Below are 24,415 nucleotides of genomic sequence, written 5' to 3'. Positions count from 1 at the left end.
ATAAACATGCACAGGGGTGTGGGACTGGATTGATGGACAGCATGGACTCAAAGGGTTGAATGGCCACTGTCAGTTCACAGACCTTCACAGGCTGTGGTTTCAATTTGAGGTTCAGGATACGGCAGTAACGTTTTTAATTGTTCATTCCATACAAGCAATTCCTCTGACTGCAAGGCCTCCAAACGATTATGTAACATCATTGATACAAGACCAAAACGAAAGCCTGTTGTAGGATGCTGTTCTGGATCCAGCTGGTACTTCACACAAAGCCATCCTAACCCTCCAGGAACTGACTCAGTCCACCTATCCTTCATCAGTCAGACTTTGACAGTGGCCTCAACAGAATCCTCAAATAATACAGGCCATTCAGGCAATTGTACCCATGCTAGCTCTTTGAAAGAATTATTTCTGACTTCAGTGAAAAGCTTTCCCTTTCCCAGTGTTTCCCCGATTCCCTGTGTGAAAGTTCTGATTGATTCTGCTCCCACCGCCCTTTCAGGCAGCACCTTCCAGATCTGAACAACTCACTGTGTAAAACAATCTCCCTCACCTCCCCCTCTCGGGCTTTTCCCTATTCCCTTCAGTCAGTGAGCCAGCCTCCTGCCAGGATTTATTAAAATCTGGAGATCTGGGTGCAATTTGTAAAGGATTAGTTTATAAACAATCAGCCCTACCTTCTCCACATCTGGAATCTAACAGCAGTAACACTGAGGCAGGTTTCAATACTCCTTGGACTGAGATAAAAATGAAACTGTCTCTTCTTCATGAAATACTTTCCAAACTATCTCGGTGTTGTCTGGGAATTAATCCACTGTGCGTTCACTCCCCTCCTCCACATTATTGATGTAAGTTGTAAAAGGTTTAGGTCCCAGCACAGAGCCCTGGGGGCTTGCACTCACCACATCCTGACAAGCAACAAAGACCCATTTCTTCATAGTCTCTGTTTTCTGTCAGCTGGCCAGTCTTCTATCCATGGTAATCTGTTACCCCCTACACCATGAGCTTTTATTTTCTGTCATAGCCTTTGATGTAGCACCCCGAATTGTCTCCTAGAAGAGGAGGTAGTGTAGTTGTAATGTCACTGGATGAGCAACACAGAACCCTGGGATAACGTTTTGGGGACATGGATGCAAATCCTACCATAAATGGTGAAATGTGAATTCAATAAAATATCTGGAATGGAAAATTCTGGCCTTACGATGGCCATGAACTTACTGCTGCTTACTGTAAAACCCCTCTGGTTCAGTAATGCCCATTAGGGGAGGAAGCTGCTGTCCTTACCTGGTCATGCCTGTTTGTGACTCCAGACCAATTGGAATGGGTTTGACTCTTAATTGCCATCTGGGTAATTAGGGATGGGTAATAAATGCTGAATAATAAAACAGATGTTGAGTCAATTTGGAATTTCAAGACTGAGTTTGATTAATGTTTAGGGTAATAAGGATCACACAGAAACAAGGTGGGATAGTTTAGTGATGACCAAATGCAGCTGAATGGTTTCCCACTTTCTGAAGGGAATCAATAATTCTGTTGATAAAAGCCATGGATCTAGTCTGCTTCTTTTAACAGGCTTATTCAGTTCTCCTTCCATCCACAAAGGCTCATGTGTTTGACCTGACGGGTGCAATAGTCTCTGAGAGAGAGGGTGAGGGTGGGGGAACTGCAGGGAATCTCTGCAGGATGCTCGAACCTTCTGGCTGACCTCAACTCTGGCACCGTGGAGCTTGTGCTGTTTCCAATTTCACTAAAGACCTCATAAGAAGAATCGACAAGCAACTGGATTGAGTTATTCTAAACAATAATCTCTTTGCCACACTCCATTTGCTGAGGCACAAAGATCGCAAGCAAAACAGAAGTTGCTGGAAAAACTCAGCAGTTCTGTCAGCATCAGCGGAGAGAAAACAGAGTTAATATTTCAGGTCCCAGTGACCCTTCCTCATAACTGATAATACTTTGGAAAAGGTGGAATATATGCTGAAGATGGTATATATGCTGAAGATGGTATATATGCTGAAGGTGATATATATGTTGAAGGTGGTGTATATGCTGAAGATAGTGTATACATTGAAGGTGGTATATATGCTGAAGATGGCATATATGCATAAGGTGGTATATATGTAGAAGATCATATATATGCTGAAGGTGGTATATATGTTGAAGGTGGTAAAAACAAGGACTGCAGAGCTCTATGTCTGATGAAGGGCTTTTGCCCGAAACGTCAATTTTCCTGCTCTTCGGATGCTGCCTGACCTGCTGTGCTTTTCCAGCACCAATCTAATCTAGACTCTAGATGTTGAAGGTTTTATATATATGGGTGAAGTTGGTACATATGCAGAAGGTGGTATATATGTTGAAGGTAGTATATATGCTGAAGGTGGTATATATCCTGAAGGTGCTTTATATGTTGAAGATGGTATATATATTGAAGGTAGCATATATGCTGACGATTGTATGTACATTAAAGATGGTATATATGCTGTTCCCTGGCCAATATCTCTGTTTCAGTTGTGCTGCAGTGCTCCAGTGAAGCTCAGTGTAAGCTGGAAGAACAGCATCTCATTTTCCGTTGGGAACTCTACAGCCTTCTGGACTCCATATCGTTTTCAAAACTTTTAGGGCCTGAGCACCTTCTCCCATGTTCCTCCCCAAAACCCCACACCCCAGACCCTGTCATGATAAAGGCTACTGTTAGCAGAGCCAACCCACTCCCACTCACTAATGCTCCCTGTTATCAGCTTCTCCTCTCTCTAGCTCACCATTACCAATCCCTTTGTCTGCTGACTCACTATCCGCGCTCTCTGGTCTCCAAGTCAACCAAGCGTTTATTTCTCTCTTCACCCCACCCCCCCCACCCCCCCATCCCCTGTCTTCAGTATAAATACTGAAGTATACTTTATAGATACATCAATTCTGCAGAAGAGACACTGAACAAAACATTAACTCTATTTCTCTCTCCACAGATGCTGAGTTTCTCCAGCAGATCTGACAGAGTGAGTTTGATGGAGAGAGTTTGATGGAGTAAATCAGGAGAAAGTGTTTCTCGGGGCAGGAGGGTGAGGGAGCAGAGGGAGACAGATTGAAGGGAAAAGCCCCAGGAGGAGAGGGGAGGGGGATTGTTTTACACAGTGAGTTGTTGGGGTCTGGAAGGTGCTGCCTGAAAGGGCGGTGGGAGCAGATTCCATCAGAACTTTCACACAGGAACCGGGGGGGGGGGGGGGAGGGAATGGTGACCTACTTTGGACAGTTTTTTTTTCAAAGATCTAGCATGGGTTTGATGGGCTAAAAGACCTCATTCTGTGCTGTTGGATTTCATGATTCCTCATTGACTTTACAGATCCACTGAAGCCTGAACAAAATTTAAAAGCCAATATGGCAGCCAGCCAGAGAGAGAGAGTGTGGAACATACCGGTAACATTAGCATTGTGCCTGGAGGACCAGGCAATCCATCTGCTCCAGGAAGACCAGCTCGACCAGGCGGACCCTGTGAGAGACAGAGAGACATTTAATCCATTTTTCAGGTGGGTTTAATGTAGCAAGTAACGTCAGGGGCTGAGAGTGGGGGAGGGAGGGAATAGCAGAGAATCTCAGCCCTCAGGGAAATGGCTACATAATTTCCAACATTCCTGCATTCCTGTCGAATATGAAAATTCACTTTTCTCTTGCCACGGGGGCTTCACTCTGCGTCTGGTGATCATTCAATCAAACAAAATGACAACTTCTCCCTCCCTAACAGTTCACACACTCCTATCTGTTACTCGGGACAATTAAATCCAGCAGTCTCACGTTTAACATGCCCTCAACTTTATCAGATCACGGACTGAAAAATAAACCACTTACATTTACGCAGCACCCAAATCTACCTCAGGAGCTAACAATACGTTTCACAGTAAATACTGTCACAAAGTCAGTGACAAAGCAGCTACCATTCATACAGTGAGAGGAGGTGATGGTGTCATGGATAATGTCACTGGACCAGTAACCCAGAAACATGGAACTGATCTTGGGGACTAGGTACAGTTCCCATCACAGCAGATAGTAAAATGTTAATACAATAAACATAAGCGTCTAAAACCCATCAGGTCACTAACGTCATTCAGGGAAGGAAACTGTCAGCCTTACCTGGTCTGGCCTACAGGTGACTCCAGACCCACAGCAATGTGGTTTGTTCTGAACTGGTCTCTGAAATAGCTCTAGGAAGGTACATCATTGTATGAAACAAATCATAATTTACTGAAAAGCATTGAATCTGGACGGATCACCTGGCATCGACCTAGGAACTGAAAAAGACAACGACAGAAACAGTCCTGTCGACCCTGCACAGTCCCCCTCACTAACATCTGGGGGTTAGTGCCAACATTGGGAGAGCTGTCTCACAGACTAGTCAAGTAACAGCCTGACACAGTCATTCTCACAGGATCATACCCTACAGACAATGTCCCAGACACCACCATCACCATCCCACTGACAGGACAGACCAGCAGAAGGGGCAGCACAGTGGGATACAGTCAGGAGGGAGTTGCTCTGGGAGTCCTCACTCCAGACCCCAGGAACTCTCATGGCTCCAGGTTAAACATGGGCATGGAAACCTCCTGCTGATTACTGCATACCCTCCTCCCTTGGCTGATGGATCAGTAACCTTCCATGTTGAACAACACTTGGAGGAAGCACTGAGGGGGACAAGGACACAGAATATACTCTGGGGGGTGGGGGATTTCACTGTCCCATCACCAAGAGTGGCTCGGCAGCAGCATTACGGGTCCTAAAGGATATAACTGCTGGACTGGGTCTGCAGCAGGTGGTGAAGGAACCAACAAGAGGGAAAAGCATACTCGACCTCATCCTTACCAATCTGTCAGCTGCAGATGCATCTGTCTATGACAATATCCTTCCTGTAACTAAACACAATACTCTAAGTGTGGCCGAATCAAAGTCTCATAAAGCAGCAACGTGACATCCTGACTCTTATACTCAGTTCCTTGACCAATAAAGGCCTTCTTTTACCACCCTAACTACTTGCATGGCCAGTTTCAGGGAGCTATGGACTTGAACCCCAAGATGCTTCTATACATCAATGCTGTTCAGGGTCCTGCCAGTAACTATATACTTTTCATTAACATTTGATCTCCCAAAGTGCAGCCCCTCGCACTTACCCAGATTAAACTCCATCTGCCATTTCTTCTCCCGTATCTGCAAATTATCTATATCCTGCTGTATCCTTTGACAACCTTCTACACTATCCACAGCTCCACTGATCTTTGTATTGTCTGAAAACTGACTAACTGACCCACCTATCTTGTCATCTAAGTCATTTATATACATCACAAACAGCAGAGGTCCCAGGAAGGATCCCTGCAGAACACAATTAGTCATGGACCTTCAGCCTGAAAAACATCCTTCCACCATGACACTCTGTCTTCTATGATTAATGGCGCTGGAAGAGCACAGCAGTTCAGGAAGCATCCAAGGAGCAGCGAAATCGACGTTTCGGGCAAAAGCTCTTCTCCTCGGATGCTGCCTGAACTGCTGTGCTCTTCCAGCACCACTAATCCAGAATCTGGTTTCCAGCATCTGCAGTCATTGTTTTTACCACTCTGTCTTCTATGTGCAAACCAATTCTGAATCCACGCGGCCAGGTAACCAAGGACCCCATGCATCCAAATCTTCTGGATGCACCAGCATAAGGGACCTTGTTGAAAGCCTCACTAAAATCCATGTAAACAATCCACTGCTCCACCCTCATCGATCACTTTTGTCACCTTCTCGAAAAATTAAATCAAGTTAGTAAGACATGACCTATCCTGCACAAAGCCATGCTGACTGCTCCTAATTAGGTCATGCTTTTCCAAATATGTGTCAATCTTATCCCTAAGAATCCTCTCCAATAGCTTCTGACAACCAATGTGAGCCTCAAAAGTCTACAGTTTCCTGGATTATCCCCATTTCCCTTTTATTAAACAGAGGAACAACATTAACTACCTGCCATTCCTCTGGGATCTCTCCAGTGGCTGGCGAGGACACAAAGATCTTGGTCAAGGCTCCAGCAATCTCCTCTCTATTTGACAATGTGGAAAATTGCCCCAGTATGTCCAGTACATAAAGAACAGGACAAATCCCATCGTCTCTCCACTTTTAAATTGCGTGCCTGTACATTTCCTCCACTTCACCTGATGAAGGGACAGCACTCCGAAGGCTTGTAATTTCAAATAAACCTGTTGGATTACAACCTGGGGTCGTGTGACTTCTGATTTTGTCCACCCCGGTCCAACACCAGCACCTCCAGGACATCTCTGCAGGAGTTCCTCACGGGAGTATCCAAGGCCCAACCATCTTCAGTAGATTAATCAATGACCATCCCTCCTTCATAAGGTCAGAACTGGGGATATTCGCCAATGATTACACGGTGTTCTGCTCCATTGATGACTCCTCAGACACTGAAGAAGTCCATGTTCAAATGCAACAAGATCTGGACCATACCCAGGCTTGGGCTAATAGGTGACATGTAACACTGGCACCACACGAATGCCAGGCTATGACCATCTCCAATAAGCAACAATCTAATTACTGCCCCTTGACATTCAATCGAGTTACCATCACTGAATCCACCACTATCAACGAACCTCGTAATTACCATTGACCAGAAATTCAACTGGACTCACCACATAAACACAGTAACTGCAAAGAAAGTCAGTCAGTACTGAGGGAGTGCTGCACTGTCAGAGGGTCAGTACTGAGGGAGTGGGGCACTGTCAGAGGGTCAGTACTGAGGGAATGCCGCACTGTCAGAGGGTCAGTGCTGAGGGAGTGGGGCACTGTCAGAGGGTCAGTACTGAGGGAGTGGGGCACTGTCAGAGGGTCAGTACTGAGGGAGTGCTGCACTGTCGGAGGGTCAGTACTGAGGGAATGCCGCACTGTCAGAGGGTCAGTGCTGAGGGAGTGGGGCACTGTCAGAGGGTCAGTACTGAGGGAGTGCTGCACTGTCAGAGGGTCAGTGCTGAGGGAGTGCCGCACTGTCAGAGAGTCAGTACTGAGGGAGTGCCGCATTGTCAGAGGGTCAGTGCTGAGGGAGTGGGGCACTGTCAGAGGGTCAGTACTGAGGGAGTGCCGCATTGTCAAAGGGTCAGTACTGAGGGAGTGCCGCACTGTCAGAGGGTCAGTGCTGAGGTAGTACCGCACTGTCAGAGGGTCAGTACTGAGGGAGTGCTGCACTGTCAGAGGGTCAGTGCTGAGGTAGTGCCGCACTGTCAGAGAGTCAGTACTGAGGGAGTGCCGCATTGTCAAAGGGTCAGTACTGAGGGAGTGCCGCACTGTCAGAGGGTCAGTGCTGAGGGAGTGTCACACTGTCAGAGGGTCAGTGCTGAGGTAGTGCCGCACTGTCAGAGAGTCAGTACTGAGGGAGTGCCGCATTGTCAGAGGGTCAGTGCTGAGGGAGTGGGGCACTGTCAGAGGGTCAGTACTGAGGGAGTGCCGCATTGTCAAAGGGTCAGTACTGAGGGAGTGCCGCACTGTCAGAGGGTCAGTGCTGAGGTAGTACCGCACTGTCAGAGGGTCAGTACTGAGGGAGTGCCGCACTGTCAGAGGGTCAGTGCTGAGGTAGTGCCGCACTGTCAGAGAGTCAGTACTGAGGGAGTGCCGCATTGTCAAAGGGTCAGTACTGAGGGAGTGCCGCACTGTCAGAGGGTCAGTGCTGAGGGAGTGCTGCACTGTCAGAGGGTCAGTGCTGAGGTAGTGCCGCACTGTCAGAGAGTCAGTACTGAGGGAGTGCCGCATTGTCAGAGGGTCAGTGCTGAGGGAGTGGGGCACTGTCAGAGGGTCAGTACTGAGGGAGTGCCGCATTGTCAAAGGGTCTGTACTGAGGGAGTGCCGCACTGTCAGAGGGTCAGTGCTGAGGTAGTACCGCACTGTCAGAGGGTCAATAGAGAGGGAGTGCCGCACTGTCAGAGGGTCAGTGCTGAGGTAGTGCCGCACTGTCAGAGAGTCAGTACTGAGGGAGTGCCGCATTGTCAAAGGGTCAGTACTGAGGGAGTGCCGCACTGTCAGAGGGTCAGTGCTGAGGGAGTGTCACACTGTCAGATGGTCAGTACTGAGGGGGTGTCACACTGTCAGAGGGTCAGTGCTGAGGGAGTGCCGCACTATCAAAGGATCAGTACTGAGGGAGTGCTGCACTGTCAGAGGGTCAGTACTGAGGGAGTGCCGCACTGTCAGAGGGTCAGTGCTGAGGGAGTGCCGCACTGTCGGAAGGTCAGTACTGAGGAGTGCCACACTGTCAGAGGGTCAGTGCTGAGGGAGTGCTGCACTGTCAGAGGGTCAGTACTGAGGGAGTGCTTCACTGTTGGAGAGTCAGTACTGAGGGAGTGCTGCACTGTCAGAGGGTCAGTGCTGAGGGAGTGCTGCACTGTTGGAGGGTCAGTACTGAGGGAGTGCCGCACTGTCAGAGGGTCAGTACTGAGGGAGTGCTGCACTGTCAGAGGGTCAGTACTGAGGGAGTGCTGCACTGTCAGAGGGTCAGTGCTGAGGGAGTGCTGCACTGTCAGAGGGTGAGTGCTGAGGGAGTGCTGCACTGTCAGAGGGTCAATACTGAGGGAGTGCTGCACTGTCAGAGGGTCAGTGCTGAGGGAGTGCTGCACTGTTGGAGGGTCAGTACTGAGGGAGTGCCGCACTGTCAGAGGGTCAGTACTGAGGGAGTGCTGCACTGTCAGAGGGTCAGTACTGAGGGAGTGCTGCACTGTCAGAGGGTCAATACTGAGGGAGTGCTGCACTGTCAAAGGGTCAGTGCTGAGGGAGTGCTGCACTGTCAGAGGGTGAGTGCTGAGGGAGTGCCGCACTGTCAGAGGGTCAATACTGAGGGAGTGCTGCACTGTCAGAGGGTCAGTACTGAGGGAGTGCTGCACTGTCAGAGGGTCAGTACTGAGGGAGTGCTGCACTGTCAGAGGGTCAATACTGAGGGAGTGCTGCACTGTCAGAGGGTCAGTGCTGAGGGAGTGCTGCACTGTCAGAGGGTGAGTGCTGAGGGAGTGCCGCACTGTCAGAGGGTCAATACTGAGGGAGTGCTGCACTGTCAGAGGGTCAGTACTGAGGGAGTGCTGCACTGTCAGAGGGTCAGTGCTGAGGGAGTGCTGCACTGTCAGAGGGTCAGTACTGAGGGAGTGCTGCACTGTCAGAGGGTCAATACTGAGGGAGTGCCGCACTGTCAGAGGGTCAGTGCTGAGGGAGTGCTGCACTGTCAGAGGGTCAATACTGAGGGAGTGCTGCACTGTCAGAGGGTCAGTACTGAGGGAGTGCTGCACTGTCAGAGGGTCAGTGCTGAGGGAGTGCTGCACTGTCAGAGGGTCAGTACTGAGGGAGTGCTGCACTGTCAGAGGGTCAATACTGAGGGAGTGCTGCACTGTCAGAGGGTGAATGCTGAGGGAGTGCCGCACTGTCAGAGGGTCATTGCTGAGGGAGTGCTGCACTGTTTGATGTCCCATCTTTCAATATGTTTTAAATCAGTTATTCCGTTTGCGTTGTGGCATTGATTTAAATCTCTCCAGTTGCTCTATTCTGAATTGCTAGCATTTTTCTGCTGTTTCCTCCCAAATATTTGCCCTTTGCTGTGCGACTATTCACTGCACGTATGTGCCACATTGCAGTAGTGGTCTCCACTCTAACATATTTGACTGGGTGGATGTTGCTCTTGAGCTACTGATACAGTGAAATGGGCTTTGGAAATGTAAATTGCCACTTTTTAACAATTTGCAATTCACCAACTGGGAGTGTGCAGCCATTTTGTATCATGAACCAATATTTATTGACCATCAAATAAATGGTCAGACTAGAGATTTATTTGGAGTGGATTGGACAGTGATTTTCTGTGATAGAGCTGGGTATAAAACTCGAGCTCACGGTGAGTTGTTGGAATGAGAGCACAGGCTGAGTGCTATACAGAAGGAATCTGTGATCTGTGAGTCATGTTGACTTACTGGGTTTAACGTGAAAGGAAAGCAAATAATGTTTGACAAACGTTAAATTCTGGGCAATTCTGACAGGCTGGAATGCCATCTGCAAAAGTGCAGCATTCTGCCAGTGAGGAATGTTTCTGACTGTGCATTTTAATAACCTTCAAACATCTGGTTTGTGTGAACGTGGTATGGTAATGTAAGTCAAAGAATTCCTTCTTTTTCTCTCTCTCCCTCAATCAACAGTAAAAGGCTTCTCCAGGGAATCTTGAATAATGTTCTTTCATGTGCATCGACAGCAGTGAGTGTATGCAGTAGGGGCTGACTTTCCACATGACCATCCTAAAGCTTCCCTCTGTCCCAGCTCCTCAGTCTCTACGTGAAGGAGTCACTCCGTTAGAAATCCATCAATGCCGAGGGTCTTTACAGGGAGCTAGGTTTGGATAATTCTTCAGCTGTGAGTTTTGAAGAGGTTTTGCTTTCACAAAGGGGTGTTTGCACATTCCGCAGTTTCCCGATTTTAAACCCCAAATGCAAATTTATGTCAAACTTCAACCAGACCATTCAGAAAGAAATTCAGTTTTTAATTGACATCAACTTTTTCAATCCCTTAAGAAATATTAATGCTTCAAACTTAGAAAGATCAATTCTCGTCTAACGGTTTCAAGACAGCATTTTCACTTGTTGATGTTTATTTGTGAGTTGTGACTTACCCTCTGACCTGGATCGCCTGTGGGACCTGGAGGGCCAGTCAAACCTGCAGAACCTGGGAGACCCTAAACCAAGGCAAGAAAATCTGATGTAATGCATGACTGTGAAACCTATTAGAGAACTGTGTCTAGTTCAGTCTGTACAGGCGTCAATGCTGCCGTAAGGGACAGGAACAGGGGAAAATACATTAGCACACATCCATGCCACTGGTCCCAGGCTATCCTTCCAAGTCCCACATTTCCCCATCACCACCTACCTCCCTGTGGGAGTGAGTCCTGCATCCCCCCCCCTCCCCCTCTCTGTGGGAGCGAGTCCCAGGCTCTCCCCCTCTCTGTGGGAGCGAGTCCCATAGTCCCTCCCCCTCTCTGTGGGAACGAGTCCCAGGCTCTCCCTCTCTCTGTGGGAGCGAGTCCCAGGCTCTCCCCCTCTCTGTGGGAGCGAGTCCCATAGTCTCTCCCCCTCTCTGTGGGAGCGAGTCCCAGGCTCTCCCCCTCTCTGTGGGAGCGAGTCCCAGGCTCTCCCCCTCTCTGTGAGAGTGAGTCCCATAGTCTCTCCCCCTCTCTGTGGGAGCGAGTCCCAGGCTCTCCCCCTCTCTGTGGGAGCGAGTCCCAGGCTCTCCCCCTCTCTGTGGGAGCGAGTCCCATAGTCTCTCCCTCTCTATCACACCTGTCCACCAACATTCAGTCTCAGCCCATTCCCCATCCCTTAATTGCCTGAGATCAAAACCCTGTTGATGCCAGCCTTAAATCAACGTGCTGACAGATATTTACTGCCCTCTGGGGGAGAGAATGCTAAAGATTCACAACCTATCAGATGGCAGGCTGGGACTAGTCATGTTCCACATGGATCTGTGATTGAATCCTGGCTATTCCCAATCTGCCTCCATCACTTTGATGTGAATTTGTTGCAAACACAGATGAGGAGGGAGTGTGAGTTGTGAGGATGATGTACAAAGACACACGAAGGGGATTTGGAGAAGCTCACTGAGTGAGCGGACATTTGGCAGATGGAACACAATGTGGAGAAATGGGAGGTTCTCAGCCTGACAGGAAAATCAGAAATACAGAGCTTTCCCTAAATAGTGAGAGGCTGGGAAGTGGGGAAGTTCCAAGGCACTCGGATGTCCTTGTTCAGGAATTACTGAAAGGTAGCGAGCAGGGACAGCAAGGAAGGGTGACCATGGCTGTGGGTTTTTCTTCCCGGAGAGTTGGTGTATCACAGTAACACTGTCTCACTGTAATTAGTTCAAGGCTTGGTGGACATATATTTGGAGCATGGTGTGCAGAGTTGTGCTCCTCACAGTGCAACTGATTATACAGTGGGGACTGTGGAGTGTGAAGTGAACATACAGTCGGAGTAATTATAGAACAGGGAATAATTATACAGTGGGAATGATTAGACAGTGCCCATAAAATAAACTGCAGGAGTGACACACCAGGTGAGGTTAGCTTCCATAGAATCAAACAACTTCAAACATTCAGTCTGTGTTTCTCTCTCCACAGAGACTACCAGCCCTACTGAGTTTCTCCAGCACTTTGTGTTTGTTTCAGATTTCCAACACCCTCAGTGTTTTGTTTCTGCAGGAGATAGTATTTACAGTCAGGGACAGTGAAGCTGACAGGATGATTGTACCAAGGGGGGGAAGTGTACAGATGGGGTGATTCTGCTGGCTGGTAGGAGCTCAGAGCTAGACAGTCTAATTACTGAAATTAGGCAGCTATGTAGCAAAGGTAAATTACTATTAATGGAAGATTTTCACCATAACACAGACTGGGAGAAATAGACAAGCCTTTAACAGAAAGGTTATGAATTTCTAAAGTACGTTCAGAATAATTCTCTTCAGCAACATGTTGTAGATGTGACAAGTCATATTGGATTCGGTTATGATTTAATTTGATCTAGATGTTTGTGAGCATTTGTCAAATAGTGATCATAACATAATCTAGTTTCATTTTGAATTGAAATAAGACAGACTTTAAATGGGATGAGGCTGAGACTGTCCACAGGAAACTGGGAAGCTCTGCTGATTGGGAAAACAACCAAGGAACAGTTGCAGGGTGTTCAAAGAAACATTTAATGTCATCCAGAAGCAGTTTGTAATAATGACAAGGAAAAGATCTACCTCACAAAAAAAAAAGCCATAGACATCAGAGCAGGTAAGGGACACAGAAAGGTAAAAGGAAGCGTTTGTAAAAACACAACTAACAGTACAGATCCCAAAGAATGTGACAAAGACCAACAAAAGGTGACAAAGCTGCTTATAACAGTGGCTCAAAATTATCATTGAGGGAAACTTGCAATTGACATAAAAGATAATAAGAAGAGATTTGATAACTATTTAAAAGGAAACCAGCTGGTTCAGAGTACAACTGGCCCATTGAAGGCTGAGAGTGGGGATATCGTCAGTGACTATAGGAAAATGGCAGACATGCTGAAGAATTATTTTGCTTCAGTATTTACAGCAGGAGATGGAGGAGAGCTTGCTGGAAGTTCCAAAGAAATTACCAGAGGATCAGGGACAGGGTCCAAATAAAACTAGCTGAAGCTTTATCGTCAATAATGGGGAAATTAATGGAACTGAAGATTGACATATCCCCAGAACCCAATGGTTTCCATCCACTGATGTTAAAGGGGGTCGGAAAGCACATTGCTGATACCCAAACCATAATCCTTCCGAGTTCCCCAGATTCAGGAGTTACACCTCTGGCTTAGAAACCAGTTGTACCTCTGGACTGGAAATTTGCTCATGTCACTCCATTCTTTCTGAAGTGTAACAGAGGGAAACCACAGAATTACAGAATAATTCGTCTCACATTTGAGGTGGGGAAATTGTTGGAAACTATAATCAAGATTAGAGAAACTGATCATTTCAAAAGACTTGTGTTTATTAGGGAGAGTCAGCCTGGAATCATGAAGAGCAAGTCACGTCTGATAAATCTCACAGAGTCTTTTGAAGAGGAACAAAAGTGACAAACAAAGGTAAATCAATGCATGCTGTTCCTTTTGGCTTCCAGGAGGTTTTTGTTAAAGTCCCACATGAGAAACCGTTAGCTGAGGTAGAATCCCACAAAATTGAGGGTGAATCACTAACATGGAATGGAAATTCAATGAGTGGCAGGGAACAGAATTGGAATAATGGGTAAGCATTCAAATTGGCAGGATGTGACCAGTGATGTCCCACAGGGAACTGCGTCGGGGATCAATTATTCACATTATTCATTAACGACTTGGATAATGGCATTAAAAGTGAAATATCCAAATTTGCTGATGACACAAAATTGGGTAACATTGCAAACAGTGTTGACAACACCGTAAAATTACAGCAGGATATTGATAGATTGGATGAATGGAGAAAATCTCCATTTTGTGGGCAAAGTCTTAGAGAGAATTGTAAGGGATAGGATTTATGAACATCTGGATAGGAATAATGTGATCAAGGATAGTCAGCATGGTTTTGTGAAGGGCAGGTCGTGCCTCACAAACCTTATTGAATTCTTTGAGAAGGTGACTAAGGAGGTGGACGAGGGGAAAGCAGTAGATGTGGTGTATATGGATTTTAGTAAGGCGTTTGATAAGGTTCCCCATGGTAGACTACTGCAAAAAATACGGAGGTATGGCATTGAGGGTGAGTTGGAGGTTTGGATTAGGAGTTGGCTGGCTGGAAGAAGACAGAGGGTAGTAGTTGATGGCAAAGGTTCATCTTGGAGTGCCGTCACTCGCGGTGTTCCGCAAGGATCTGTTTTGGGACCATGGCTGTTTGTCATTTTTATAAATGACCTGGAGGAGGGGTTAGAAGGTTGGGTGAGCAAGTTTGCGGATGATGCGAAAGTTGGAGGAGTTGTAGACAGTGAGGAAGGATATGGCAGGTTACAGCAGGATATAGATAAGCTGCAGAACTGGGCAGAAAGGTGGCAAATGGAGTTCAATGTAGCTAAGTGTGAGGTGATTCACTTTGGTAAGAGTAATAAAAAGATGGGGTACTAGGCTAATGGTCGGATACTTGGTAGTGTGGATGAGCAGAGGGATCTTGGTGTCCATGTACACAGATCTTTGAAAGTTGCCACCCAAGTAAATAGTGCGGTGAAGAAGGCATATGGCGTACTGGCTTTTATTGGTAGAGGAATTGAGTTCTGGAGTACTGAGGTCATGTTGCAGTTGTATAAGACTCTGGTGCGGCCGCATCTGGAGTATTGTGTGCCGTTTTGGTCGCCATATCATAGGAAGGATGTGGAGGCACTGGAACGGGTGCAGAGGAGGTTTACCAGGATGTTGCCTGGTATGGTAGAAAGATCGTATGAGGAAAGGCTGAGGCACTTGGGGTTGTTTTCATTGGAGAAAAGAAGATTTAGGGGTGACTTGATAGAGGTGTACAAGATGATTAGGGGTTTAGATAGGGTTGACCATGAGAACCTTTTTCCACGTATGGAGTCAGCTATTACGAGGGGGCATAGCTTTAAATTAAGGGGTGGTAGGTATAGGACAGATGTTAGGGGTAGGTTCTTTACTCAGCGAGTCGTGAGTTCATGGAATGCCCTGCCAGTAGCAGTGGTGGACTCTCCCTCATTATGGGCTTTTAAGCTGGCATTGGATAGGCATATGGAGGATAGTGGGCTAGTGTAGGTTAGGTGGGCTTGGATCGGCGCAACATCGAGGGCCAAAGGGCCTGTACTGCGCTGTATTCTTCTATGCTCTATGCTCTATGCTAAAGCTGTGGCAGATGGATTTTAATAAAAACAACTGTGAGGTTATCCACTTCAAATCAAAAGGGTCTTTTTTTTAAAAAAGACATAAAATTAAATAGAGTGAATGTCCAATAAAATGGGGAGGTGGGGAAGTCAGCCACATGTATCTTTCCGATATCACAAGCAGATGCAGCAAGTAGTCAAGAAGGTTAATGGAATGCTGGTCTTCAAACAGAAAGGGCTCGAGTGGAGGGATACAGATGTACGCTGCAGTTACACAAAACCCTTGCTAGACCCCACTTAGACCCCACTTAGAGAACCAAGTGAGCAGATTGGGGCATTTCATCTTAGGAAGGAAGCTTTGTCCCTGGAGTGAATCAGCACAGATTCACATGGATGATGGCTGGACTTGAGGGGCTAAATTATGAAGAGAGGTTAGACAAATCAGACCTTTATTCTCTCAAATGTTGAAGTTTAAAGGATGATTGAGTTGAGGTCTTCAGGATATTAACAGGGGAAGACAGGGTAGATAAAGATAAACTATTTCCACTAGGTGAGGTTTTTCGAAGCAGGGATTTAGTGTGGGCCAGAGGATTCAGGAGAGATGTTAGGCAGCAGTTCCACACACAAAGAGAGGGAAAGGTTTGGAACTCTCTTCCACAAATAACAAACAATGCTAATTCAGTTGTTATACTTAAATCTGAAATAGACAAGTTTTTATGAAGCAAGGGTATTAAGGCATATAGGCCCAAGGCAGGTATGTGGAGTTCAGCCATAGGAAAGATATGCTTTTATCGAATGGTGTAGCAGGCTTGAGGGGCTGAATGGCCTACTCCTATGTTCCCAACACAGGGGAAGGGATAGTACAGTGGGCGGATAAACAATGGGAGTGATTAGACAGTGGGAGTGATTATGTGAGAGGGGCCTTTAGACAGTGGGGGATTACATGTGGGAATAATTGTACAGGAAGGATGGTGTTTATACAATGAGGGTGATTATATCGTTGGGGGGGGGGGGGGGGAGGTTAAGATTTCTGCCTTTATCTTTGATTTTTAAAATTGGGGACTGGAATGACAGAACTGGTTTAAACCTGGTGTTTTAAAGGGTTACAGTGAGTTAGCTGGCAGTCACAGTGAGTTATCCTGTAGGAATTGGAGTGTTTGCAGATGAGCTGGAGCCAAGAGGTTCACTAATCAGATGGAGCTTTGAGTGGCAACTGGGAGTTTATTGGCCTATGGACTAGTGAGCAGTTATTGATATTATCAGCGATTAAAACCTTTTACACAGCCACAGCCAATGTGATTAGTGGTCAGGTGATTGAACAATGTTACAGAGGATTGTTTTGATCCCTATCAGCTCAGGAAATGTCTCTCTGTTCTCCAAAGTCAAAACCTGAAAAAAAACACAGCTACTCACTTTTTCAGCAGTTGTAACTGTGACTTTTAATTTGATAAATCAGACAGCAATCAAGCTTTTTTTTTATCTCTTGCAAACCAGTGGAAGTATCCAAAAAATAGACAACTCAACAGTCATGTCCTCACTTGCGTACGACCCACACGGGTCACTGCAGCAACCTGTGAACAGGAATCACTGAACTGCCTGTCAGATTCCCTCTGTCCATACCCTATTGGCGTGTCTATTTGTGTGTGTGTGAACATATGTGTGCATGTGTGCATGTCTACTTTGTTTGCACGTGTGTGTGTAAGTGAATCTGTGTGAAATTGCCTGTGCATGTGATTATGTGTGTGAATGTTTGCACATGTGTGTGATGGTGTGTGCACATGCATGTATGTGCATATTTGTGTGTGTGTGTGTGTGTGTGTGCATATATATTATATAATACACACACACACATGTGCCAGAAGAGAGTCAGGATTTGAGTTGTAATTTGTAGTGCTGTCAGTCAACAGTTTCTAGCCATTTACTTATAGCTTGAGTCTAATTATTTATACTAAATAGTAATTTTGTGCAATCTGGACCATGTTTTCTGTCCACATGGATCTGAAGGGCAAGTACATTGGGGAATTCTATTATTTATTTGAAAATCTTTACCCTTTTTGACTGGGAGTAATGGGGCTTGATTTTCACTGCACTGCCCAAATACCATGTCTGGGATGATTCGAAATCGGGGCAATTTACAGCAAGGGGGTTAACTATATAGAGATGGGGTAATTATATATTGAGGGTATAATTACACAGAGGGAGGGTAATTATATGATGGGGAGAATTATCCAGAGGAAGATGTTATGATCTGTTGGGGAGAGTGCACCCTAAATCAGATTTTGTTATTCACAGAGTTGTACCAAATGTTAGTGTATTGTTTAAGGTACAGTCAGTTTTCCCATTTCCCTGACTTTCAGACCCAGGTTGACCAGAATCACCATTGACTGTGAATAATTAGGCTCTAACTAGAGGTAAATAGATAGCACCTATCAATATACAACACTACACCCCTGACAAACTCCCACTTACACACAGAGTAAACGGGTTTTCAACAGAAGCAGAGGAACTGGAATGTTAGTTCAGTTTTTGTTTCCCGGTCCCAGTGTTGGGATGAACCTTCTAGCCTGTCTCTGCAGTAACATAAATAGCTTGTGAGGACTTGGGGATTTTTAAAAAGTTGTAACCATAGAAGCAAAGTGTCAGACCTCGCGGTGGGAGAGCACTTTGGTGACAGTGATCACAACTGCCTCACATTTAGCATAGCCTTGGAGAGGGAAAGGAGCAGTTACCGAGGGAAGATATTTAATTGGAGAAAAGGAAATTATGACGCTATCAGACAGGAGTTGGGAAGTACAGACTGGGAGGAATTGTTCCACAGAAAGGGCACAGCAGACATGCAGAGACTGTTTAAGGTGCAGATGTTGCGAGTGATGCACAATTTTGTTCCTCTGAGACAGGCAAGAAGGGGTAAGATTAAGGAACCTTGGATGATGAGAACAGAGGAGCTTCTCATCAAAAGGAAGAAGGCAGCTTACACAAGGTGGAGGAAGCAAGGATCTAGCACAGCTTTAGAGGGTTACAGGCTTGGTAGAAAGGAGCTCAGAAATGGACTGAGGAGAGCCAGGAGGGGGCACGAGAAAGGCTTGGCAAGAAGGATTAGGGAGAACTCAAAGGCATTTTACTCATACGTGAGGAATAAGAGAATGATCAGGGAGAAGGTAGGGCCGATCACGGATAGCGGAGGGAATTTGTGTGTGGAGTCTGAGCAGATAGGGGAAGCCCTAAATGAGTGTTTTGCTTTGGTTTTCACTGAGGAAAGGGAACTTGTTGTGAATGAGAACTTTGAGGATTGGGGAAACAGGCTTGACCAGATCAAGATTGATGAAGTTGATATGCTGGAAATTTTGGCAAATACTAAGATTGATAAGTTCCCAGGGCCAGACCAGATTTATCCTAGGCTGCTCCGGGAAGTGAGAAAGGAGGTTGCTAAGCCGCTGGCGAGGATATTTGCTTCCCCACTCTCCACGGGAGTCATACCAGAGGATTGGAAGGAGGCAAATGTTGTTCCTCTTTTCAAGAAGGATAATAGGGAAATCCCTGGCAATTACAGACCAGTCAGTCTGTGGTCAGCAAAGTTTTGGAAAGAATTCTGAGGGATAGGATTTATGACTATTTGGCAAAGCATAGTGTGATTAAAGGCAGTCAGCATGGCTTTGTGAGGGCCAGGTCATGCCTCACAAATCTTATTGAGCTCTTTGAGGAGGTGTCAAGACAGATCGACGACGGTTGAGCTGTGGATGTGGTGTATATGGATTTCAGCAAGGCATTTGATAAGGTTCCCCATGGTAGGCTCATTCATCAAGTCAGGCATTATGGGATACAGGGAGATTTGGCTGTCTGGATTCAGAATTGGTTGGCTGACAGAAGTCAGAGAGTGGTTGTAGATGGAAAGTATTCTGCCTGGAGGTCAGTGTTGAGTGGGGTCCTGCAGGGCTCTGGACTTGGGCCTTTGCTTTTTGTAGCTTTTATAACTGACTTGGATGAGGAGGTTGAGGGGTGGTTTAGTAAATTTGCCGATGACACAAAGGTTGGAGGTGCCGTTGATAATATCAAGGTCTATTGCAGGCTGCAACATAACACAGACAGGATGCAGAGCTGAACTGAGAAATGGCAGATGGAGTTCAACCTGGATAAATGCTAAGTGATGCATTTTGGAAGTTTGAACTTGAATGCTGAATATAGGATTAAAGACAGGATTCTTGACAGTGTGGAGGAACAGAGGGATCTTGGTGTTCAAATGCACAGATCCCTCAAAGTTGCCACCCAAGTGGATAGGGTTGTTAAGAAAGCATATGGTGTTTTGGCTTTCATTGACAGGGGGATCGAGTTTAAGAGCCACGAGGTTTTGCTACAGCTCTACAAGTCCCTGGTGAGACCGCACTTGGAATATTGTGTCCAGTTCTGGTCGCCCTACTATAGGAAAGATACAGAGGCTTTGGAGAGGGTGCAAAGAAGGTTTACCCAGGATGCTGCCTGGACTTGGAGTGCTTATGAAGAAAGGTTGAATAAGCTTGGACTTTTCTCTCTAGAGAGAAGGAGGAAGAGAGGAGATCTGATTGAGGTATACAAGGTAATGAGAGGCTTAGATAGAGTCAATAGCCAGAGACTTTTCCCCAGGGCAGGATTGACTGGTATGAGGGGTCATCGTATTAAGATATTAGGGGAAAGGTATAGAGGAGAGGTCAGAGATAGGTTCTTTACGCAGAGAGTTGTGAATGCATGGAATGTGTTGCCAGCGATGGTGGTGGAAGCAGAATCATTGGGGACATTTAAGCGACTGCTGGACATGGACATGGATAGCAGTGAGTCGAGGGGTGTGTAGGTTAAGTTATTATATTTTACATTAGGATTAATCCTCGGCACAACATCATGGGCCAAAGGGTCTGTTCTGTGCTGTACTTTTCTATGTTCTAAACAATCAAAGAGTGTGTTGCTGGAAAAGCACAGCTGGTCAGGCAGCATCCAAGGAGCAGGAGAATTGACGTTTCGGGCTGAAGCCCTTCATCAGGAATGAGGCTTGTGGGCCGGGAGCTGAGAGATAACTGGGAGAGGGACTGGGGCTGGGGGGAAGGCAGCTGGGAGTGTGATAGGCAGATGAAGGTGAGGGAAAAGGTCGGAGAGGAGGGTGAAGTGGGTGGGTGGGAAAGGTGATGGGCAGATCAAGAGGGCAGTGCAGAGTTGGTGGTTAAGGTGGGGGTGGGGAGATGAGGAAACTTGATCCCATGTGGACGTGCCTTCCATCCCCGTCACCCCACAGACGTCAGCCACTGCCGACGATACCTCTTCTACGATCACCAAGAATCACCGCCACCAAAACCAGCATGAAGTCCACCTGTCATGTCACTTCCACCCCTGTTGTTACCGCTGCCTCAACCACTTCCTCCCCCACCAACATCACTCACTAGAACACCACCAAAGGCATCATAAACGTCATACGTTACATCACTTCCACCTGCGTGGATGCCACCAAAGGCACCACTTCCACCCACCCCCCCCCGACCCACAGGGTGAGCGATACTTCCTTTGGTGATGTCACCCATGATCCCATAACCACATCCCCTCCAGAGACAGTCTCCGCCCCCACTCCCAGATCCAGCCCTACACCAGGTCCTAGCTCCCAGCCCTGCTGAGTTTTCACCATCCCCCCGACCTCCCCCTCATTGAGGATGAACAATCAGTCCTCAGTAAAGGCCTCACCTTCATCCCCCTCTGCTCCCGGATAAATTAATTTGACATACGTTTCAACATCAAACACTTCTTCCACCACCTCCACCTCCACCTCTGGACCCACATTTTCTGTCAGGACTCCTGCACATCCACTGAGGACCCCTTCTCTCGCCTCCAACACACCCTGCTCTGGTCTGTTACCCACTCTTAATCTCTTCATTTCTAACTGTCACCGTGACATTGATCACCTCACCTGTCCACCCCCTCCCCCACTCCAATCTCCTTCTCTCACAATGCACAGCCCTCCACTCCCTCTGCTCCAACCTCAGACTCACCATCAAACCCGCAGATAATCGTGGGGGGGGGGGGTGCAGTGATGGTGTGGCGCACTGACCTCTACACCGCTGAAGCCAGATGCCAACTCACAGACACCACCTTCTACCGCCCCCTCGACCATAACCTCACCTCCCATCACCAAACCATCATCTCCCAGACCATCCACAACCTCATCATCTCTGGAGATTGCCCACCCACAGCCTCCAACCTCATTGGCGTGAACCCCACACCACCCGAATATCCCTTCTTCCTAAGGTTCACAAACCTGACTGCCCCGGCCGGCCCATTGTCAGCCTGCTGCTGTCCCACCGAACTAATCTCTGTTAACCGTCCTGTCCCCCCTTGATCCAGGAACACCCACCCACGGTCGGGACAGCATCTATGCCCTACACCTCCTCCAAGATTTTCGATTCCCCAGCCTCCAACGCCTCCTCTTCCCCATGGACATCCAGTCCCTGTACACATCGATTCACCACAATGAAGGTCTCCAAGCCCACCGTTTCTTTCTCTCACGCCGAACCAACCAGTACCGTTCCACCAACACATTCATCCGCCTGGGTGAACTGGTCCCCACCCTCAACAACTTCTCCTTCCAATCCTCCCACTTCCTCCAAACCAAAGGGGTAGCCATGGGCACCCGTATGGGCCCCAGCTATGCCTGTCTCTTCATCGGCCACGTGGAACAGTCCATCTTCCTCAGCTACACCAGCACCATTCCTCACCTGTTCCTCCGCTACATCGATGACTGTATTGGCGCTACCTTGTGCTCCCGCGAGGATGTTGAGCAGTTCATTAACTTCACCAACACCTTCCACCCCGACCTTAAATTCACCTGGGTTACCTCAAACACCTCCCTCCCCTTTCTCGACCTCTCCAAATCCATCTCCGGCAATACTCAACACAGACATCCAGTACAAACCCATAGACTCCCACAACTACCTGGACTACACCTCCTCCCACCTGACTCCTGTAAAAATGCCATCCCTTATTCCCAATCCCTCCGCCTCCACCATATCTACTCCCAAGAGGACCAGTTTCACCACAGAACACACCAGATAGCCTCCTTCTTCAGCAATTTCCCTTCCCACATGGTCAATGATGCCCTCTAGTACATCTCATCCACTTCCATCACCTCCCAACAGTGGGGGGAGGGAGGGTTTAAACAGAGGGGGGATGGGGTTACAATGTGGGTGGGCGGGGTTACAGAGTGGGGGGTGGGGCTACACTGTGGTTGGACGGTTACGCAGTGTGGGGAGGGATTACAGAGTGGAGTGGGCTTACACAATAGGGTGTGGGATTAGCCAGTGTGGGGCGGTGTTATACTGCGTGGGCAGGGTTACACTGTGGGGGGCGGGGTTATACCATGGGGGCAGGGTTATATCATGGGGATGGGGTTTACCATGGGGGTGGGTTATACCATGGGGGTGGGTTATACTGAAGGGGTGGGGTTATACCATGGGGGCGGGGGTATACCATGGGGGTGGGTTATACCATGGGGGTGGGTTATACTGAAGGGGTGGGGTTATACCATGGGGGCGGGGTTATACGGAAGGGGCGGGGTTATACCATGGGGGCGGGGGTATTGGAGATGATTGCAGAGCTGAAGTGAATCACATAATTACTGGAAAAGCCCTTCAGCCCATCAAATTTGCATTAAATAAACTGTTCTAAATCTATCCCATTTTCCAGCACTTGGCCCGTAGCCTTGAACTCTATGATATTTGAAATCCTCATCCAAGTATTTGTTAAAGTTTGTGAGGATTCTTGCCTCAACCCTACCCCCACTCCCCAGGCAGCACATTCCTGACCCCCACCAGCCTCTGGGTGAAAAACCTTTTCCATTAATCATCTCTAAACCTCCTGCCTTTACCTCAGAATGATGCTCCCTTGTTATTGACCTTTGACTGAGGGGAACAGCTGCTTTCTATCCACCCTGTCCATGTCCCTCATAACCTTATGCATCTCTATCAGGTCTCCCCTTTACCCTCCTACGTTCCAACAAAAACACCCCAAGCTTATCGAGCGTGATGGGCTTCACCCCGTCCTTTCAGACTGTCAGTTTCAGATGCCCACAACCTTCCAGTCCCCTCTAACCCTCTCGCTCATTACCTTAAAACTGTGCCCCCGGTTACTGACCTCTCGATGAAGGGAAAGGGGTGCAATTTAAAAATAAGGGGGATGCCACTGAGGACCAAGATGAGGAGAAAGTATTTTACTCAGAGAGTTGTGAATCTTTGGAATTGTCCACCACAGAAAGCTGTTTATGGAAGCGGTTGATCAGTTTCTGATTCCCGGTGGGGGACAGGGATATGGGGATGGAAAGGGGAAAAGGCATTGAAGTGTTCAATCAAGTGTTCCATGTGTTGAATGGAAGGACAGGCTTGATGAGCTGAACAGACTACTCCTGTTTCCATTTTACAGTGGGGAGTGAATACACAGCAAAGAGTGATTGTACAGTGGAAGGGATTCTATATTGGGATTCGTTCGCGAGTTGATAAAATCTTACCGGTGCTCCCGCCAATCCAGGGGGTCCTTCTATCAGCATTCCCTGAAACAGATCAAAGACCATCGTTAGTTTTAACTTCCCTCGTCATTGTTTTGAAGAGCTGCTGTTATTCAAACCTCTGTTTCACCCTCTTTTTGTGTCTCCTCTTCAGTGTTTCTCTTTCTCTGCTTCCCAGTCTCCATCTCTCCTCTTGCCTCCCACCCCCGGTGCCTCCCTCTCTATCACTCTCTCTCTGACATCCTTGCATTCCCATTGCTCTAAGATCATGGAGTTGTCCTGTTTGGATGATCTGTCCAGCCTGAGGGCTTGTTTGCTTGGGCTTTGTTAAGACTCTGTTTGCTCCAGTTTCCTGTGCAACTATTTGGCCAGGAGAGGCAGCACACATGGCTGCAGGAGAGCCTGTGGTTCAGTCTGACAGAGGGACCCGGTGTTTCAATTGCACTCCCAGCCTCTGATCGTGAGCGACAGCAGTGGGTGGGGTTTATACTCACAGGTTCCACCACAGCAGGCTCTCCTTTCTGCCCCTTCTCTCCCAGCAGTCCGAGAGAATTTGTGTTCACCTGCAATGAAAGAAACCA

The 24,415-nt window shown here is 47.4% G+C and overlaps 1 protein-coding gene and 1 long non-coding RNA gene across 8 annotated transcripts in view; one reads left to right on the top strand and one right to left on the bottom strand.

Annotated features, from left to right (window-relative positions):
* Positions 1-24,415, bottom strand: part of col11a1a (collagen, type XI, alpha 1a) — a 490,074-nt gene that overhangs the window by 226,147 nt on the left and 239,512 nt on the right. For all 7 annotated transcript variants that reach the window (XM_087990322.1, XM_087990323.1, XM_087990324.1 and 4 more), the window contains 4 exons: positions 24,329-24,397; positions 23,838-23,879; positions 10,646-10,708; positions 3,407-3,481 (listed from right to left, as the gene is read on the bottom strand). In XM_087990322.1, the coding sequence (XP_087846448.1) occupies positions 3,407-3,481; positions 10,646-10,708; positions 23,838-23,879; positions 24,329-24,397 (249 nt within the window). The remainder of the gene's footprint in view (positions 1-3,406; positions 3,482-10,645; positions 10,709-23,837; positions 23,880-24,328; positions 24,398-24,415) is intronic.
* The window catches only part of LOC148149072 (uncharacterized), a 35,689-nt gene continuing 24,817 nt past the window's right edge, over positions 13,544-24,415 (top strand). The window contains exon 1 of the long non-coding RNA XR_015758095.1: positions 13,544-13,622. This is a non-coding gene — a long non-coding RNA (uncharacterized LOC148149072). The remainder of the gene's footprint in view (positions 13,623-24,415) is intronic.

The sequence above is a fragment of the Chiloscyllium plagiosum genome, unplaced genomic scaffold, assembly GCF_037043375.1.
Source record: "Chiloscyllium plagiosum isolate Xiang-an unplaced genomic scaffold, Cpla_swu_hap1 HiC_scaffold_9, whole genome shotgun sequence".
Lineage (NCBI taxonomy): Eukaryota > Metazoa > Chordata > Chondrichthyes > Orectolobiformes > Hemiscylliidae > Chiloscyllium > Chiloscyllium plagiosum.
Note: the sequence above shows the minus strand (reverse complement) of the source record. Positions and strands in the feature narration are given on the sequence as shown.